Genomic DNA, 22,349 nt, shown 5'->3' on the forward strand with positions numbered 1-22,349 from the left:
ACGTAATTTGGTTTTTTGATATATAGTTTTCACAGTCTTGTTTGAGGCTTACCTCCGATTTTGTACTTACAGGAGCATCCTGACCAGCGCTATATGTCGAGCAGCATCTGTTCACCCTTCTGGAGAATCTACTATCAGCTTGGTTTTGGTGGTGTAAGAGTTGCTCAGTCCATAGTTTTCAAAGTAGAATGCGTTGTCAGTATTTGAAAATCAATTTTGTATCTTCAGGTTATATCAATCGTGTTGCCCTTATTTGTTTTTTTTTCTTTGTCGTTCATTATTTTTGTTCAGTAAGAATGGCTCTGGGAATTTGGATATACATTTGAGTATGTTATGAATCATTTTTTTTTTAATTTGGGTCCAATCGATGACTATGACAGTTAATGCCTTTGTGAAAAACCATCAACTTAAGTCTGGAGAATCTACTATCAGCTTGGTTTTGGTGGTGTAAGAGTTGCTCAGTCCATAGTTTTCAAAGTAGAATGCGTTGTCAGTATTTGAAAATCAATTTTGTATCTTCAGGTTATATCAATCGTGTTGCCCTTATTTGTTTTTTTTTCTTTGTCGTTCATTATTTTTGTTCAGTAAGAATGGCTCTGGGAATTTGGATATACATTTGAGTATGTTATGAATCATTTTTTTTTTAATTTGGGTCCAATCGATGACTATGACAGTTAATGCCTTTGTGAAAAACCATCAACTTAAGTCCGTTTTTAGCATTATGTATACACTTTCTATGATATTATCTGAGGTTAGTTCTCTGGTGGCTTTTTCTGTTCGCGAAACAGTTGTGTAGTTTCAGATGTTGATGAGGTATATATCATACACAATACACAACATAAACTCATGTATCCGTACTCTTAACGATATCAATGACTGGACTTGTTGTTTGTCTTTACAATTTTAGAAACATGAATACAAATCTACATATACAAATTCCATTCGTTTGATATACTATGAACCAAAATTGATGTTTACAAATTATTTTGTACTCAGGCATCCCTGTAATCTGTAACTATTGCTTTACTTCATAAAAGATTGTCTACCGCTTCATTAACAGTACAATAAGATACGATTTTGTCAAATGACCGAGAACAAACTTTACAAACCTTTCCGTGAAGTTTTCATCGTTATTCAACGCTAATTAATTCTCTACGATACCTGAGACGATCTCATTTTACAAAGGATCTCTATTGTTTAGATATTGTACACTGAACTTATTAACCCGGTGCATGTCTATAAATTGAGGTTTTATCTAATTAAAATTAATCGGACGTGATTAATAAGACACGCCTAGTCCATAAAGGAGTGAAATAAAGAAATAAAGAAATACAATGAGGGGGGTGGTTGTTAATAGCTTACCTTACGATATAGGTCAAGGCTAACCCTTATTCTTGTCAGTCATAGTCTTTACGTCTTTCCAGCGTACGATTATATGATTCCAGTGACTAGTGTCTATGTAAGGTTTTTAACGTTTGTTTTCAGTCGACCCACATTGCATCTCGTCCTAAATATGCAAACTGGACGTTTATGGAGAAATGAATCATTCAGAGGCATCGGATTTAACGTCTCCATTTCGACCGAATGTGACAACATATTTATTTATTCCGCACAGACAAACGTATGCCCCACTTTAGCAATGGTTTACTGTTGTCGGGTTAAGTAGCGCCCAGTAAAATAAATGGGATCGATTTATTATATCAAGTGTTTGAAGCCCAGTAATAGAGTCATATTTAAATCGCTAAACAAGAAGATATATCAGACGTTTCATTTCATTTTGCTGGATAAACGTAAAATTCAGCTTTTCCTTACTCATTTGTGTTTTCCATTTATAATTTGTTTCGATAACGTAGTCTACAAGCTTATATATGACTTAATAAGCTCGATAGACGAAGTAACTGTCAAGAAGATTGTTATACAACAATTCCTGTTAAATTCATGTAAAAGGAGTCTACGTACTCATTTGAAATATAAATATTGACCCTTTACTATCATTAAAGCCCGTTTATTGACCTGATTATCTGTTAACAGTGATGTCGGATTATTACAATACTAACTATGACTTTACCTTAACATCCATTTGAAAAGTAACGTGAATACATTGTATCCTATCTAGCGAAGCTAAAGGAAGATGTGTAAAACGGGGGGGGGGGGGAGGGGAATGAAGGGCAATGACTTTCATATTAAACCGAATTGCGATCACAGTCATGCATGTTGACTCATTTGCAGATCTTGTTCCAGATTATCTTTATCTATTACAGTTTTTGAAAAGGCAAATACGGATAAAAAAGATCCTATAAGGGCAATACTTTCTATAAAAAAAATCAACTGACTATTTCTTCCGTTTTGCATTTTTGTTCTTGTCTTGCTGACAGTTTTTTTTTTCTGTTTCAAGTATTTTTCTATCTTCAATTGTCTTAGCCGAAAACAAAAGAAATGGGTAAAAATCGTCATTGAATGCAACTGATAATTTCAGCCATGTGACTAATTTGTAGACTTTTAAATCTCTATCGTTTACAGGTTAAGCAACCAACAATAATTTATATGACTGTCATTTTTGCCAAAAACGCAAAATGGGTTCATTTGCTATTAAAGGACACTAACTCCTATTGTGACGTAGACTTGCGATTTCGGTCATATTAACTTATTTGCAGATCATCTTCGCTGATTTCTGTTTATCTCTGTCTACTATGTTGTTTTGCTAGAATCACAAAAACTATGATGACTTAAATCGTCATGAAATGGCAATAACTCCTATTAGGATCCAACTAGTGATTTAGATCATTTAACTTGTGTGTATATCTTATTTTGCCGTTGGTTGTTTCGGTCTATCTACTAAAGTTGTATTTGCAAACGCAAAATTAGGTTAAAAATCGTGCTAAATAACAATAATTACTAAAAGGAGTCGGTCGACTACCCATCCCCTTTGAAACAGACTTACTTTTAAAAATTGGTTCCCGATGGGATTTTGTTATAGGCGAGCTCATCCCAAATTACTGATGATACCAAAATTTCATGAAAAGAAAAACGATAAATAAGTGTAGAGACGAAATAGCAAAATTAAAAAAAAAGGGAAGATTGGTTAAAAGTTGATGAAAAACATTCTCATTCACACATGGCTACAATACACACTTTGACCTCTATATTTCAGTACTGGGTGTGTTGAGCACAATCGGAAGTAAAAAAAAAGATTGGTTGATTGATTAAGTCCAGTCCAGTGACAAATGTTACAATGATATTAAAGACCAAAACAAATCAACAAGTAATACAATTGAAAGATCGACCAGAATTGATTGATTTTTTCTTGTAAAAAGTCCAATGGCAAATATTTCATACATATTCAGGACCAGACACTATTAATAATCAATATAATATGTAGGTTCTGTAAAATGGGACAATTATGAATGGCAGTAAATTTGTATTACTACCATTGAAAGAATAGTATGTTGGGAATAGGGTAGACATTTTAGCTTGCAATTGGCCATGTACGGACCACCCTCAAAGAGTTGCTTAAATAATTCTTAAACGATATGGGAACGTGACACTCTCGCTACACGCGGCATCAGATTTAACGTCCGCATTTCCACCGAACGTGGCTGCGTATTTGTAAGTCCCACAGAGCCAAACGGGTGACCCACGTTAGCAAGGGTTTACTGTTCAGAAAAGTCCAGGAATCAAAATACTTTTCTCTACCCTAGTCAATTCGTGGAAGGGGGGGGGGGGGGGGGGGGTGGAATAAAAGATGATGTGAGGTATAGTTTAATGAGAATGCAAACTTACGACACAGAACAATCAAGATATCAAGAGTCAACATATACAGTCTGATATAAAAGATAGATGTCTTAACAAAATGTCAAGTTCGAAACCGCCTCATGTTTAAAAAAATAAACAGTTAATTTTCGCGACTAGTTTAAAAAAAAAGTTCCGATTTATTGTTTATGATTATGTCGAGCAATTCTAAAACTAGGAAAGGAAAGACATTTTTAAGGGTTGCTAAATTAAAACTTGGAAAGTGAACGACGGATGACTAAAATAAAAAAAAGTATTTTTTCATGTAGTTCATTGTGTTTAAGAATGATGATAAATTTTTCAAAATATCTCGTCCATACACGGTTTGAGCAAGCCACACAATTATCTCGTCCGTGGGGAGGGGGAGGGGGGTGGGGGTGGGTTGGGTGTACAGGCACTTTAATCATTTTGGGTAGGGATGAGCAGCTGAGAAATCAAGTACCCCACCTTTTTTATTTATTTGGAATAACAGAAAAACATACCCATTTCCTATTTTTTTTAAACAAAAAATACACCTGTAGCTATCATGATTACTCTATTTCATGGAGAAAGAATAATTTGACAAATATGTTATTCATATCCGACTGTAGTTTAAATTGAATCAATGAAAAATATCGAAATCAGATTAGTTTCAGAAATTTGTAATTTACTCAATAAACTCATAATATATTTCATCTTTATTTCTCAACCTTGCTATATATTTTAAGCTCGAAAAATAGACCTATTCCTGTGGTTCATCGCTACCACAGATTACATAGGAAGTGGCCCCCGAGTCGAACCTACATTACTTGATCCTGAAGATGTTGCATTTAGACTGTTTAAGTACGATTTTATCTATCGAAGTTGACATGCATTGTTGTTTTTCTTTTATTTCTTAAAAAAAAAGAGAATTTAAAAATCAATGGGACTGGATAGAGAGCATTGTAATTATTTTGCATTTGCAGGGCACGTAGCGTAGGCACAGTACCTATTTAAAACTTAAATGAAATTTGCATTAATATACTAAAGAACCTTATGCATCTTGGTCTGTTTAATATGGGAATTGTATATAAACACGATGTTTACAAATATTTACTTATTGTTTTCTAATGGTCTGGTCTTTAAGAATCTATTCCTTGATAGATAAAATATACCAAATATATGTAGCAAACAGTTCTTGTGCAAGACATTCATTAGTCAGTTGTAAATAAGTTCTGTATAGGGTTTAATTAACTCATTTATGAAATAAAACTATTTATTTGGACAATTTAAAGTTTGAAAATATAAATTTACTCCTTAGTTTTATAAAACAACCCCACAATGTTTATTTGGAGCTAAACAATTTTTAATGATTTAACATAAAATCATGTAACTGTCATCTAATCGGTCCGTTTTCGATGCAAATAATTACCTGTCATTTGTATATATCAGCCTGAGTAATAATTAAATATCATTAAAGTTGAATCTGAGTTAGACTCGTCCAAGCTAGGGGAATAAGAATATGCAAGTGGCTTTTCTGTACATTTTCTTGAATTTTTGACTGTTTTTAAGTCAGGAAAAGTCTAATGATAAGTTAATATTGACATTAAAAGACCTCCTCACAAAAAGGGCTCTTAAAATCCCCTCGATCTCCGGGCTCGATGATCTTAACATCACTTTTTGTTCGGGGGTCTTTTAATGTCAATATCAACTTATCATTGAACTTTTACTGTTATATAAAGACAAACTCAAGAAAGAGGTGCGTTTAACGCTATACTATAAATCAGGAAATAAGTATCCTCCATCAAAAAAAAAGAGGAAAAACGGGAAGCAATTACTAATAAAAAATGAAAACAACACTTTATAAATTTCATGCGTTCGAAGCGTTTTTATGTATTTACCGCAATCAGGAATGCTCAAGACGAAATTTTGAAAGACAATGACGTATAAGATCCAAAACCGTTGAAGAGCTATATGACCAAAAAGGACCTTGAAAAATAACAAAATCCATCTAAAGTCTAGTTTGCCTGGTGATTGAAGGACATTTGAAATCTTAAAAATTTATAAATAAACGGACAACCGAATAAATGTCCTTTCACACGATCTTAGTATTTATGTTTGCATTGTTTCGTAGGGAGTACGAGGCTGCATTTAGTAATAAGTAACAGGTGTTTGTCTCCTTTTTATCTGACATGTTATAATTATTTTGTTTCTTCAACAACTTGGTCAATACCTCTCTATCCCAGTGGTCAGTGGTATTGTTCTGATATAAAATATCCTTTCAAACTGATGATATTCATAATATGCTGAATCATTAAAACACTAATATACATCTTCCTAATTGTGAACTTTTCATTTCTATTTAGCAACATTTCAGCAGCGCCTGCATATGGAGCATATATCTCCAAGTGGTTACGATATTTCTGGGTTTCCATTTCTTATCATGATTTCCTTGATAGAGGGTTGCTGCCCACAAGGAAGCTATTAAACTAAAAGTTCCAAGTTGTTAAGTTGTAGTCATGCCGTCTTAAATATTACGGACACCATCACGACCTTTATTTGTTTCGCGGATGATAATGGATATGTTCCAATTACCGTTACCACTATCTCGTCCACTTCCCCTAAATATGACCTACCAAATTAGACTAATAGCAGGGTTTGTACTCACATGAGCAACACGACGGGTGCCATATGTGGAGCAGATTCTGGTTATTATACCGGAGCACCTGAGATCATCCCCGGTATTGGTGGGATTCGTGTTGCTCAGTTTTTAGTTTTCTATGTTGTGTTTTGTGTATCGTTGTTTGTCTTTTGGTCTTTTTTTTCATTTCTTGCCATGGAGTTGTCAGTTTATTTCCGACTTATGAGTTTAAATGTCCCTTCGGTATCTTTCATCTGTCAAAAGATGCAAATTAGAAGATGTCTTATGAATACCATTGAAATAACTATACTCAAAATGATTCAAATGTTGGCAAGTATAGATGTAGATCACCAACAAGGCCTAAAACACTGTGCAAAATCAAGGCCGCATGCTGAGCTTTGTAAGGCCCACAATGACAAAATGACCTTTATGTTCACAACGCTAAACGAAACATAACTATGGGGCCAGCTGAAGCCCGCCTCCGAGTACGGGATTTCTCGGTATGTTGAAGATCCATTGGTGGCCTTGGGCTCTTTGGTCGGGTTGTTGTCTCTTTGACGCATTCTCAATTTTATAATAGTCAACAGCAACCACTGATTTACAGACTCCTGAATACATAATGTGGTGGGGTTAAACATGTTTGCGAGTGCTAAACCCTCCCTTACTTAGGACATTGATGCAACAACACAACATGAGAACAAACTATACAAATCATTTGAAAGGCTTGGCTCATCAGTTCGACACTCAGCACAAACAAAACAACTAGTCTCTGGTGTAGAGTTGTCTCATTGGAAATCGTACCTTTTTTTTTTTTATTTTTATAACACAAGGAATGGGGACATCAAGTACCATCTAAGAGCACACGCAGTAACCGAAAGCTTATTCAAGGCCATTTACAAATAATAAATGAATCAGATTTTTCAGACTAAAATAAATCAGTACACATCTAATAAATTCAGTTTATAGACGTCATCAGCAGTTTTAGAAAAGCATGGCAAACTACAATGACAAAATATATATCGACAGGATATAGGACCGTAAGTATTCAATTCTGTAAAGGAATGAATATTTATTTATATGGTTAATTTATTAATAACGAAGCCAATGTTAGTACCGATAGAAATTAAACGATATATACAAATTGTATTACAGTGTTAAATTGATAACCTTTTAAAATAAGATAGGTCTATATTGGCACAGCAGCTAAAGGCGATGCACAAAAATTAGTAAAAATAGACATTATAGCTGTTCTAGTATTGCATAGATTGCATTAGTTAGATAAGGCGAGACTTTTTGGCATTTTTAGTTTTGAATTATCTTATTTAACTATTGTTATAACATAATGTGGTTTTCCAGGTTTATCCATTCCAGCACTTTATAATGAGTAATATATCGACGAGGAGTTTTATATTCCAAGCAACCTTACTGAATAGTCGTATATTCTTTGTACTGTTGCAGAAGTGTACTAAGTCACCAAATATGAACTTAACCTATGAGGAGAGCTGCGTCTCTTTGGTTATGAGGATTGTATATATACAGAGCAAAATCCGTTCATATATGATATCTCGTATAAAGAGATGCAGAGGTAACATATTGCTTAGTATTTCCAATTCACAATTCAATTTGCACTACGTATTTATTGAACGTGTTTTCATCCAGGAAATTTATCAAAGATTTACCACTGGGCATTAAGCAAGTTTTGATATATCAATTTTTGTTGACGGTTAACCCGTAAAATTTACTCTTCGAGGATTTAGTTGAATTTCCATTGTTATGAAATCAAGTCCTTTCAAATTTTTTGTTCCGAATTCACTACTTTTTTTTAAATTCAGGTTTCATTTTGGTTGTAAAAAGTATGCATTAAAGATTAGGAGAAACGTGTCATTTTAAAAACGTTGACACAAATGATTATATATTGTTTCTAGATATATATATATATGTACTTCTCATAACCATTTTATTATTATTGACAAAAATCTATTATTTGATGTAAATAAAAGAGATTACTTAGGGTTTATTGTTTTAACGATTGTGAATCAGATCTATGGAAAACAATAAACAATGCAGGTTTCTTACACTTTTTTATAATTTTGTTCATTCATTTTTCAGTTTTTGAACACTATAGTTAATTTGAGATAATTATAAAAAATATACAATCTCGTCTTCTTTTATAACATCGATGTAAACATTGGGTAACATTTAAATGCATCGAGAATTATTTTTTTCTTTACATAATGTGTCTGATCATCATACTTGACTTGATATAATAACCATACCAATACAGTTTATCCTTTGTCATGTCGCGGTTCAGAAAAACATTACTACAGCTACCATGCCACCAAGCACCATCTGATTTAGCACAGTTAACACTACTCCTAGTATCATAATCACGCTCCTTTGTGGAGAATTTCATACCGTTGTTGTATGCCATCCCATTACCTAAAACATAAAACACAATCTTATAATGCATCTTTGTACACATAATATTGAGATGTCTATTAGAGGCGACCTAGGGGAATGACTCGGTACATTGACAAATAATATAACCCTATATCATGTTGCGCTGTTTAGGCCCAAATAGTCTTAACTTTTATTTTATTAATTTTCTTGGTTTTGTAGACTTTTTTTATTTATTTCTTTTCATTCTTTATCTACAGCCAGAAAAAAATACCCAAAAAAAATTATTGTGGAAAGCGTTCGATAAAAAAAAACTTATCTGTCCCCAGTATATAAGAAAACCTGAAACATATAAACCTGCATAACATTTTATACGACGGCTTTTAGGGTGAAAGGAAATATAAAACTATATTTATATATAACACATGTACAATGTTTCTGAAAATTTATTTCAAAAGGTAAATTGTATAATTTCAAACAAAATTAAATCAAATGGAAAACGTTTTCAGCAATATTTTACTTAAAGAGCATGTTAACTGATGGAATTTCTGTTGAATCAAAAATTACAGCACAATAAAAAGTGTTCGATATTAATTGATTCGTGCTTTCTTAATTTTATAAAACATAGTTCTATTTATGAATCAATGTTTTAATACCTCTCTGAAGCAATAGTTACATATCTGTGTATATTTCTGTGTGTTCTCATGTATCATATTTGTAATTTTCCTGTATTTTATTTCAATGCATCTACATTAACTGGTTTATTAAATATCAATCAGCATATACACATGGATCCAGAGGTTCAAATTATAATTATTCAAAGTTTCAAAATTAGTTTTTGGTCTCAACGTTGACACTCATGACTGTGTTTGTACCCATTTCAGTACAGTGGCTACAGATTATATTGCATTATATTTATTTTGCAATATAATATTTGAAATGGTATAGGGGTAAATAAATGACAGGAATAGCGAAATTTTTGTATGCTTAAAAAAGGCAACAGTAATGTTACCGATGGTCAAATATCATACATCGTTTAAGGTAGCTGGGGTGACTTCTAACATTTTGGATTGTAAAATAGCAGAAAACAATTGGTCTATATCTTTAATGAAAAGTACAAATTTAGTGAGAATAATGTAATTCATTTATTAGACTTTCAATCTTAATTAAGAACCTTATGAGCTTTATCATATTTTTGCGACTTTTTATTTTTTTTAATTCTTAAAAAAAATGTTTGATTCATTTTTTTGTGTATCTTTGTCATATAAGGGGAGATAACTCATAGAATGTAACTTTTATATAGGAATGTGTTATGCATAAACCTATTTCGTTTTGAGGCAAAAAACGAGTCCCGTGATCCTATTTTTCTTTTTCTGTTCCGAAAGTTAAAATCCGAGATATCTTCTCATATTCTATCTTAAAAGTCTGTGGTGTATTTTTGTTATGACACAAAGTTGTTTTTTTTTTCTCAGAAACAATCTATACAAAATCTGAAAATGTTTCATAAACTTTTGCTTTAACAAGTCCCGTGACACATACTTTTTTCATTATATATTTGAAATGATATGAACTACATTTGGCAACCTATTAAAAGATTGTATCGATTTTAATTTAGACCTTCCATCTACCTTGAGAAGACACATCAAGGTAACAAAGATTATCTTTGTGTTAGCTATGATTTGTTTGATTGGAATTGAGGCCTACTTAACCGAGAATTAAAACATTAAAACACATTAGTGGTAGAAGCTGACGGGTATTGACATTTGGGTATAAGTACAGAATGTTGAGTACCCTAGACATGATACCAGGTATCGAAATGTTTACCGTTTCTATAAGTTTTCAATTTGTTTTTAAATTTAATATAGAAATATGAAAACAAAAGCAAAAAGTAACTGGCTTACTTCGGATTCTCGTTAGCAAATGATTTAAATCATTCATAATGAACAATAATATGAAATATCAGTAATATAAATGATTAATTTGATTCAACAAATAACTGGGTATCAAACACTGATGTTTAAGACATGTAACAAATTATTTGAAGAGTACCAGAGTGATATTAGTTTCCAAGCTATTTAAATAAAATATATCCTTGAATAATGTTTATTGGTGTCTGATTTCTTTGTTTAATATTTTTTTATTTATTTCGTACATATAAAGCAGGAAAAGTTGCGCGGTTCACTCATTTGAAAGAAAAAAAATGCCTGTTTAAATCTTCATTGCAGGAACGTTACTACATTTAGACAAACTTACTTGCAGTTCCACTATGTCCCCCAATAGTAAGCTTGTATTGTGAATTCTCGTCACTAACACTAAATGTCTTGTACAAAGCATACGTCATCTTGTTGTTTGTGTCCGTTAGATCTACTCTTAGTTCATATTTACCATTAGTCGTAATAATGTTTAAAAATTTGTTACCTGTAACGAAATATGACATTGATGTGCTTGTAATTTTAATTTTGCGCATCAACAAATGTATAATGTATACGTTAAATAACCCATAACACACATCTTTGCTTACTTTTACAATTAATAAAAAAAATACGAAAAAAAAATTTGTATATTTAAAGCAAAATGCAGAATACTGTTTTTATCATTTAATCCGGTAAATGGTGAACTGTACGATTTTTCGATAGAACAGTTACTTAGAAAAATTTGTAAACTACTATTACAACTACTACGTGACGTTTTCGGTGTATTTTCGACTCATGAGTTTGAAAGTCACTTTGTTATCTTTTGCCTCTCGTTTACATTGACTGTAGTAAATAGTTTATCTGTGATCCTAAGCCGAATAAAATCTTATGCAACGAACTGTGAATGGTTTAAGGTATTGGTTCAATGAAACTCATTGTATTTCGGATTTTTATCTGCTGCTTCTCGGCTTAACTGGTTGTAAAGTTATTTAGTCTCGTAACCAAAAACAATGAGAGTGGATATCTTGAATTTGAAACGATACCATATTCGTATTGTATATTCAAGTTATATGATACGGTTTTCGTCCTGAAAACATATGTTGTTTTCATAGCTGAAGTTAAGGAACGAAAGAGATCCAAATATTATGAATGAATAGAGAACCATGTATAGACTAAAAAACGGCTGCATTTCACCTTATCGAAAACACTGACCAACGTTGTATCAAGTAAGGTAGCGTGTGTTTTTCTTCTTAAATTTTAGTAACTTATAAATATAGCAAAACATTTCAATTGTCAAAAAATATATATATTTGATTGTACAAATTAAATTAACAACGATACCGAACTCCAAGGAAAATTTTAAACGGAAAGTCCCTTATCAAATGGCAAAATCAAAAGCTCAAACACATAAAAAAAATGGAAAATATCTCCTCTAGCTAAACATTTCTTATGCTATCTTGTTGGTTGTGGACTACAAACCAACAAAACAATAGATAAAAAAAAAAATGATTAGTGTTGATGCATGGAATAAAAAAAAAGTGTAAATTGTTATTGTTACCCTACACAGGAAAAATTGCAACATATGTTTTTCATATGTTTTCAAAACATATGAAAAACATATGATTTTCATATGTTTTTCATATGTTTGTCCCAAACATATGAAAAACATATGTTTACAAACATATGTTTACATATGTTTTGAAACATATGAAAACATATGGAAGCAAACATATGTTTTCATATGTTTTAAAAAAATATGTTTACATATGTTTGTAAACATATGAAAAACATATGATTTTCATATGTTTTCATATGTTTTAAAGGGCATTTAAAAAAAAATGTTTTGAGAAAATGTCAAAATTTGTAATTTGATTATCACATGCATTTTTTCATTCATTATCTATATAGTGTATTATTCAAACAGGAAAGTGCACTTTCTACTCTTCCCACTAAATCCCACATCATCATGATGATAAAAGCATGTCAGCCCTCAGGCTATGTCACCCCCACAGCAGAGCTATCTAATTCTGAATGGAACATAATTTAAAATAAATGAATGAGTTATAAATATTAAATAATGATATGAATAAATATTCTTTATTTAGTTTGTTCTTAATTCTCAATTCTTTTTTTTTATCAATGATAATCCCATTATTCTCTATGATTCTTTATTCCATATTTCTGCTTTTTTAGTATCTGTTCTTTATTTTTTTTTCTCTTTATTTTGCACTTTTTGTCATTATTTTCTATATTCTTAAACCCCAATCTTGATTCCAGACCATCATATATATATACGTAAATGTACGAAAGCTTGCATGGTACTTCGAATACGGAAACCCAGTAATCTTTTCAGCGTTACCGTTTTTTATACTATGACGCAAAATCCATGGACGCTCACGCGATCTACAGTTGTGGTCATTTAAAAAGTTTGAATGGACAGAGATAGATGATACAAAGAACTTTGGTTTTTCAAACTGGTGAATCAAAATTTATTATAAATAGATAAATTGAAATGGGTGACTTGTCGATTAACTGGAAGAAACCGGGGAACGAAACATAGAAAATTTATAGAAAGTCAACGCAACGAAACAGCGAAAGTGTTTTTGTTTTGATGGATAGTTTTACGTACCCTCAAAGCACAACGAAAGGTTAATATTATTATTCACATTTTGTTTAATTATTGGATAAAAGCAGGAATATGTGTGTGCTTTATTTTTCACGAAAAACTATTTGACTGTACATAGTCCGTGTAGATATTTGTAAACCTGAGTCTGAGAACGATATTGTAATATAAATATAATTGAATTGGGTAATCCGTTTCATTATCTATTTATAATGAGAATGTTACAAGATTAAGACACAAATACATCCCAAATAACCATATGATTTGTAAACCCTTTAGACAATAAGACAAACTTTGAAAAGGGGGGGGGGGGGGGGGGGGGTGGACATCATATACTTGATGTAATGTATTGAAATTGTTTATCTAATGTCACTACAGAACTTAATTACTTTAACTGATGCAGACCTGTATAATCGTGTCTTATGGTGTGTGATATTTGTATTTATTTATCAGTTGTTTTAAAACCACGACACTGTGCAGACGACTTTATAATCTCTTTAGCAATTAGTAGCTATTTTACAATTAATAGATAAGGGATCAATTACCCCCCCCCCCCCCCCCTTTTCATTTAATTTAGATTTAAAAAATGTATATATACCTTTTCATACATTGCGTAGGTAATAATGTACATGTAAGCCTTTCCAAATTTTAATTATGAGTGATTCCAGGACATGCTGGAGCGGACAAGAATCACATTCTGGGATTACAGAGAAAATCATCACATTTGATTAAAGCTCAAATCTGAGGCTCAAATTCCTTATGTTATGTTAACTTAAGTCAAAACAAGACTTGCAACTAAGAAAATTACAGGGCTTTGCATATGACAAGTACAATAAGCCTTAATTATCCTGAGTCTGAGACTACTATTACTAAGTACTATAACAATAAACATCTAGTAATTCTCAGCCTTATCATACATGTATTATACTTCTGATAGTTTTCCACACCTATTCACATATTTTTAAGCTGAAAAATATGAGCCAGGCTATTACAGCGGCAGACTTATCACCTTGTACATTATAAGAAGTGGACCCCTAGAGTGCATGAATGGTTTACTTTACATATACTTTAATGTGAATATAAAAATAAGAAGATGTGGTACATGTACATGTATGATTGCCAATGAGAAGAGTCCAATTCTCCACCAGAGATCAAATGACATAGAAGTTAGCAACTATAATAAGTTATGGTACAAGATGACTTCAACAATGAGCAAAGCCCATACCACAAAGTCAGCTATTAAAGACATTTAATGAAAATGACAAATGTAAAACAATGCAAATGAGGAAACTAACAGACTGATACATGTTATAATTTCTAAACAAAACAAGGAACAAATAAACAAATATGATATACAGCAACAAAGTGAACAAACAACAACTTGAACATTACAGGCTCCTGACTTGGGACAGGCACATACAGGATGTGGTGGAGTCAGACTAGTTTATTGGTGCCAAATCTTCCCCTTAAAGGAGCTATAATTTGTTTTAATATGTGTGTGTGTGTGTGTGTGGGGGTCTAGGATGAAATTTGAAAAAAAGGCAGGATGAGACACTTTGCTCAAAAAAAAATGCAGGATGACAATTGATGTAAAACAAAAGTCAGAATAAACTATAAATAAAAAAAAGACAGGACTGAATAGAGTGGAAAAATGGAAATGCAGGACAAACTTTTTCATCCTAACCCCCCCCCCCCCCCCTAAATCAAATGGTAGCTCCCTAACATGGGATAGTGGTGTGAAAAGGCTTAACTCAACTGACATCAGATCTGTACAAAGCAGATTTAACCACTTTGATTTATCACTTCATACAAGTCATATGGATTTAATAAACATAAGATGGATTAGAACATTCAAATAATTTAATACTTTTTGCATAGTTAATTTTTTTTCAGGGCAAGTCTAGATCTGTTGTTCAGACTTCTTGTTTTAAAAGATCAAAATAAGCCAATTTTGTCATATAAAAAATTTTAAGGCAATAAATTTGGCAGATATATAAATATTGTAACTTCATTTTATTATACATTTGTACATGTCATACTTTATTTCTTTTAGCATTTTCAATGAAAGTACATTTTGTACTCCAAGAAGTAGAAGAATCTAAGCAACAGAACAGAATTCATTTGATGCATTGCTTTCTAGATTATATAATGGATTCATAGATTGTCATATTGATTTATATGCATATAAGGAGCAGCAGGCAATAATTATTTTGTGATGAGAGGTATGTATTGTAATGAAAAGGATAACTTTGTTTAAATATTTTGTTTATTCATGTAATATTTATGTATACCAAAGGTTTATTATATATACCAGTAATGTCTTGGATAAATTATTTATACAGGAATTACTTAACTTTGAAATATAAATTCTATGGAAGATAACCAGTAAAGCACTGTTATGGTTACATTTTTTTGTCAGATATTTTTGTAATTCATACCATACATGTAGGTCTATATATCATCATAGGCTTTTATGAGTTAGAAAATAAGTGCTGATCAAATATGTTTACAGGAGTTATGCCTCTTGGAAATAGATATTGTAAGAAAAATTGCATTGCAAGCAATCAACACACGTCTTCATTTCTTTTAGATTATTTATAATTTATGAAAAAGGTTAAAAGAACATACATATTTTTTGCTTTTTGATAGCAAATTTTATACATGTATATCCATCAATTGGCAAGGTACATTGAAAAGCTGTTCTTTTATTAAATGCATGAAGTATGGATGGTAACACAAATGACAACATATTATGTTCATGAGTTAATATTTCCTTGTCGTAAAATAGTATACGCGAAGTACTAACATTGAACTATGGTAACGTTGTAATTCTTAAGTTGTAGTGAATGACGTTATTGTATAGATTTCATAGCTACAACGACGATTAAACGAACATTGCAATCATAAGTATTTATTGAGATTCCACAACATGCCTATAAATGGTGTATTTAAACAATTTTGCCTATTTAACAGGAAACCAAGATTTATTAAACATCAAGAGTTAAGGCCTTAATCATGTTAATGTTGTTTTTTATACGACTGCAAAAAAAAATTGCAGTCGTTTATTGGTATCACGTCGTCGTTGTTGTCCGCGTCGTCCGAAGACACTTAGTTTCCGGACAATAACTTTAGTTTCAGTGAATGGATGTCTATGAAATTTAAACACAAGGTTTGAAACCACAAAAGGAAGGTTGGAATTGATTTTGGGGGTTATGGTCCTAACAGTTTAGGAATTAAGTGCCTAAAAAGGGGTCAAAATAAGCATTTTTCCAGACAATATAACTTGTGTGTAAGTGTATGGATCTTTCTGAAATTGTACCACAAGGTTCCATACCAAAAAAGGAAGGTTGGAATTGAATTTGGGGGTTGTGATTCTAACTGTTTAGGAATTAGGGGCTAATAACAATACTTTTCTAATACTTTGTATAAATTGCTTATTTCTTGACCAAATCAATGGGGTTTATTCTTGAATTCTTGGGGTTCTTTAATATGCTGAATCTAACCATGTATTAAGTTTTTGGATTTTGGGCCCCGTTTTTAAATTGGTCTACATTGAGGTCCATAGGGTCCAAAATAAAACTTTGTTTGATTTCATAAAAAATTGAATTATTGGGGTTCTTTGATATGCCGAATCTAACCTTGTATTTAGATTTTTGATTTTGGGCTCTGTTATCAAATTGGTCCACATTGAGGTCAAAAGGGTCCATTAATTAAACTTTGTTTGATTTCATAAAAAAATTGAATTCTTGGGGTTCTTTTATATGCTGAACCTAACCATGTATTTAGATTTAGGATATTGAACCATAATAGGTAAATGTCTAATTTAAAATTTTTAAGTTCTTAGACCACATTGATTTTGTGTCAGAAACCTATGCCATGTATGCTGTGTCAAATATTTAATCACAAACCAAATTCAGAGCTGTACCAAGCTTGAATATTGTGTCAATACTTGCCCCATCTGTTTGGGGTTCGACCTCTGCGGTCGTATCAAGCTGCGCCCTGGGGAGCATTTTATTTTAAACTAGACAGCAGAATAGATCATTTTATATTAGAAAAAGTTCATACTATACTAAGACGGGCTTAGACTATACATATATTAATAATATTAGCTACACTGTTGATCTTTTTGTTGTTTGTTGCATATTTGTTTCCATTCACTCAAAAGTAAAAATATAAATTAGTGAGCATCAGTTCATACTACATCTACAAAAATGATCTTGTTTTTGTCTGGACTTCTGGATTAAATTAAGATTTGCAATTTTAGCTTGTTACCATGGTTACCAAATGAAAGGAAAGTACAGTATTATAATCACTGGTGTACATGTAGGTGCGGATGTCAGGCAAAAAGAACTGGTATCAAAGTAAGTTCATCTGTTGAATTGCAGTTAATTTAAATAATTTAATGTTATCTATTTAAAACTTTTTCAAGTGTAATTGTACATGTTACAGCGTGTATACCATGTATACTGTTGTTTATTTCTGTCTTTCTGATGTCAAGTATGCATCAATTTGGGGGCCTTCGGCTGTTGTCTGCTCTATGGTCGGGTTGTTGTCTCTTTGACACATTCCCCATTTCCATTCTCAATTTTATCAAGGAATCCTTCTGCTCCACACACACAAACGCATAAGATGGTCAGAAGTTAAAATAATTATAGCATTTGCTTATATTATGAATTGTATATTTAAAAGTTGTTCTTGTCTTGAATATACATAAAATATTTGCCACTGAATCTTAAATTAAGCTAGAAAAGTCAATCAATTATTGTTTTTGCATTATAGGAGAGAGTTTTCAAACATATAACAATTGAATAATTTCCTTTTAAGATTTTTTATGAACCAGCATATAAATATAACATGTTTAACATGTATAAGGAGATGAGGTACATGTATGATTCTCAACTATCAATAAAAAAACCAAAGGACGAAGATGTAAACATTTCCTGGTCACTGTACAGCCATAAACAATGATCAAAATCCATACCATAAAGTAACCTGTTATGGCTATAACTTGTATAAGGATGAAAAAATGTGAACCAATGAAAAAAATAAAACTACACACTGTGACACAGTATGGCAGACAGCACCCAACATAAGAAACACATGTCAAAATCAGCCAGAAAGGGCTGGACTCATCAACAAGCACTTAAAAAGAAATAACAAAATAATAAAAGATGCAAACATTATGTTTTCCCAAACTAAAATATCTATCAATTCACCTTCGACAGATTTAATCAATTAATGTTACAACAAAACAATTGTCATTTCAAACAGTCTAAGAAAGCATGACTTTGTGTAATGCCAAAATATTGAACTCACAAGAATATGTAGGACCATAACAGCATATAAGTATTAATAATTGCATAGAATTTCTATTTCTGAAATACATGTTCTGCTTTTTGTCAAGCTTGCAAATTTATTTCACGAAAGCGAGACAGTGATCCTAGATTCTGCCAGGGGTGGCGTCGCTGTCCTAAAATATAGGTTCAGTCTGTGGTAAAAGTATTTTTGTAATGTTAATTTCTCTCTTATTAATATTATTTATAGTTATCCTGGTAATAGGATATTTCTATTTACTTAGTATGTGGGTACCTTGCAAGGTCCTATAGCTAGTGTCTGTCTACTCTGTCAGAAAGTTATCGTGGTCAAGTCAATATCTGAGGTATTATAAGCAATAAGTTATACTTACTATATTTGGTGTAAGGAATTATTGTAAGGTGTAGATGTCCAACTGGCAGTTGTAATGATGGCCGATTGAATTTTTTCAAAAGAGTTATGCCTCTTGGAAATACATGTAATAAATTTATGGAAAATGGCCTGGTAAATGCTCTAAAAAATTTTTTATTAAACTTATAGTATACTATTATAGTAATGCCCTTGAAGGTCAGTTTGAAATATTTAGTATACAAGAAAAACAACTTTTTTTTTGCCTCAAGCACATTTTTTATTTATAAATATTTTTGAGAACAAAAAAACATGTTGTTTTTTTTTAATCATGTTAATATTGCCCCTTGATAGATAAACTAGAGGCTCTCAAGAGCCTGTGTCGCTCACCTGACTACTTGGGTTTTTGAAATCATATAAAAAAAGATAAAAATCATAACAGATACTTATAATAATGTTTGAGGCCAAATTTGGATTAATATTGCTATGTTTGCTTTCATTCCATTCAGTGGTTCTCTAAAAGAAGACATTTGTATGTATTTCCCGTAGGGTCCTTTGTTAAACTAAGCCCCCCGCTGGTGGCCGTCTTGGATCATGGATCGGCTACAAAGTAACAACACTTGGTCAGCACCTCATGAGGAACATTCATGCCATATTTGGTTCCATTCCATTCAGTGGTTCTCAAGAAGAAGTCAAAAATGTAAAAAGTTAACGACGACGATGGACGACGACGTACCTTGGGGCCATGTGAGCTAAAAATTTGCGACTAGGTGGACATTGAAACTTTGTTCTTTTATTTCTACTTGCAGGAACTGAAAAATAAAGAAACAGAACCAAAGAACATTCATTTTTAATTAATACAATATTGAGCTCAAAGTCAATCTACATGTAGTTGTCTTTCTTAATCATACAGGATATTTACAAAAAGCAGCTGCATACACATGCACCAGTAATATACAGCAGTGAAGACAATTAAATATCTGTGTATGGAGGTATAGCAATAGAAATATCACATACATCATAGGAAAATAGAATATAGACAATAGAAATGGAGTATGTCAAAGAGACAAAAATATGAAAATAGAATATAGACAATAGAAATGGAGTATGTCAAAGAGACACACATATGAAAATAGAATATAGACAATAAAATTGGGGTATGTCAAAGAGACAAACATGAAAATAGAATATAGACAAAAGAAATGGGGTATGTCAAAGAGACACACATATGAAAATAGAATATAGACAATAGAAATGGGGTATGTCGAAGAGACAAACAAATGAAAATAGAATATAGACAATAGAAATGTGGTACAATGTATGTCAAGGAGACAAAAATATGAAAATAGAAGAGACAACAACTTAATAAAAAAAATTCTACTTTATATAAACATTATGGAGCACTTATTGTTTTTTATTTGTTTGAGCTTTTGATTTTGCTATGTATTTTCTGTGGAATTTGGTATTTTGGGTTTTTTACTTTTTAAAGCAACAACTCATCATAATGAAGTATTCACACTCAAAATGAGTTCCTGTCAGAAAAAAAAGATAACAAATTAAGAAAAACGTTACCCTTAAAAACCTATCGCAAAAAAAAAAATACACATATATACAAACCATGTTTAGAATCTATGAAAAAATAAATGCATTTGAACAATTAAAAACATATAAAAAATATATATTTAGGATCAAGATAAAATCATATGAAAACATATGTTTGGGCCAAACATATGAAAACATATGTTTAGGACAAACATATGAAAACATATGTTTAGGCCAGGTATGAAAACATATGAAAACATGTTTGTAAAAAACATATGAAAAACATATGTTTTTCATATGTTTACATGTATGAAAAACATTCATATGATTTTAAAAACATATGTTTTTCATATGTTTTCCATATGTTTTTCATATGTTCGAAAACATATGTTTTCATGTCGGGCATTAACATATGTTTACATATGTTTTCAAACATATGAAAAACATATGTTAAACATATGAAAACATATGTTGCAATTTTTCCTATGTACCGATGCACATGTGATATGTTTATCAAGTTTATGTTGAGGCTTTTCTATCTATTTTAACATGTTTAAGTGTTTATGGGTTTTTAATGTTTCAATTTTCTTTCCAGATTTAAAACATCTCGTTATCATTGCAATTAAGTTTTCGATAAACTAGAAGAAAGGAATGTAACTTATGATTCAAATGCGTTTTGCTATTCTGTTATTTAGTTGTGCAATACTGGTTATTAAATTGGTAGTTCGCTGAGTACATGTATTGGGAAAACGTATCAATAGAAAACATTCTACAATATAAACTTGTCGATCACTTTTTAAAGAATGTTAAAGGAATAGATATGAGAAAATATGACTCGTATCAATATTGTCAAGATACAATTAACTAAATGGTACTTACCAAGCCAGTATTCCTTCTGTGGATCACCAAATCCATCTCTATATTCAACCCAATTTCTGTCAAAATCTGTTGTTCCGTCTATTCTTCTTTGAATAACCTGCAATCATGTGAAATTAATCTGAATATCCTTCGTATTATACTTAAAACAGCAGATTTTCTAATACTAAAATAAATAATGAAAACTAATAAACCGGATGATAACGTTTCAACAAAATGTTCACTGAAAACGTCCCTAAACGCACATTTCCAAAGTCTCATGACACATATCATTAAACATACAACTTTCATCATTGCATATATTTTGTATACACTATAATGGTCAAGAAACACATGTCGATAAATAAAACTACCTGGACAATGATTATTTACGTCAGGTAAAGTGCTATGCAGAATTATAATCCACGATGACTTCAAATGTATTGGAGATATTTTATGTTGAAAACGTTCACTGTTACAATAATTTAACTCGATTTCTTTTTAATTTTTAATAAAGATAAATCAATAAGATTTGCAACATTAAAATCTGTTTAGAGATATATCATGATTCTGCGTGAAAATAGAGCAAACCTGGGGCTAAATGGTCCGTCACTATTGATAAATTGCAGAAATTCAAATTCACGGAATGTTTTAGTCAAGTTCCTTGATACAACAATATGTATTGTTTACTTAACATATGATAAGCCATAATATAACGAGCCAGCCTGAAATTTCACAACAATATTTCAAATAAAAAGAGAACATACAAAATTTTGTAGCCATTGTGTTCAAATATTGCTGTCATTTGTATTATACAATCATTCTTGCTGGTTGATGCGGTCAAATAAGTTTGCTATACGAGCCAGCTTGTGGTACAAAAACTAATGATTTCAAGTGACGAGTTAATACTTTAGAAAAAAAGAGGAAAAACTGGCACTCTAAACTGATGCAGACAAAATTTTGTAGTTAT

At 31.5% G+C, this 22,349-nt stretch overlaps 1 protein-coding gene and 1 long non-coding RNA gene across 3 annotated transcripts in view; one reads left to right on the forward strand and one right to left on the reverse strand.

The window, feature by feature from the left end:
- LOC127726803 (acetylcholine receptor subunit alpha-1-A-like) overlaps positions 1 to 21,694 on the reverse strand; it is a 36,696-nt gene extending 15,002 nt beyond the window's left edge. Inside the window, exons 1-4 of the mRNA XM_052234257.1 lie at positions 21,683 to 21,694; positions 21,404 to 21,500; positions 11,039 to 11,203; positions 8,706 to 8,827 (exon numbers count right to left, since the gene is read on the reverse strand). Coding sequence (XP_052090217.1) covers positions 8,706 to 8,827; positions 11,039 to 11,203; positions 21,404 to 21,500; positions 21,683 to 21,694 — 396 coding nt within the window. The remainder of the gene's footprint in view (positions 1 to 8,705; positions 8,828 to 11,038; positions 11,204 to 21,403; positions 21,501 to 21,682) is intronic.
- LOC127726667 (uncharacterized) lies at positions 13,048 to 19,859 on the forward strand. Of its 2 annotated transcripts, none has more exons than XR_007993627.1 (3): positions 13,048 to 13,346; positions 15,375 to 15,543; positions 17,586 to 17,779. It is a non-coding gene; the product is annotated as an uncharacterized LOC127726667 (long non-coding RNA). The 2 variants fall into 2 exon arrangements; XR_007993628.1 differs by lacking the exon at positions 13,048 to 13,346 and adding an exon at positions 19,792 to 19,859 and having other exon boundaries at positions 13,635 to 15,543; positions 17,586 to 17,682.
- Positions 21,695 to 22,349: the final 655 nt, after the last annotated feature.

The sequence above is a fragment of the Mytilus californianus genome, unplaced genomic scaffold, assembly GCF_021869535.1.
Source record: "Mytilus californianus isolate M0D057914Y unplaced genomic scaffold, xbMytCali1.0.p SCAF_18, whole genome shotgun sequence".
NCBI classification, from domain to species: domain Eukaryota; kingdom Metazoa; phylum Mollusca; class Bivalvia; order Mytilida; family Mytilidae; genus Mytilus; species Mytilus californianus.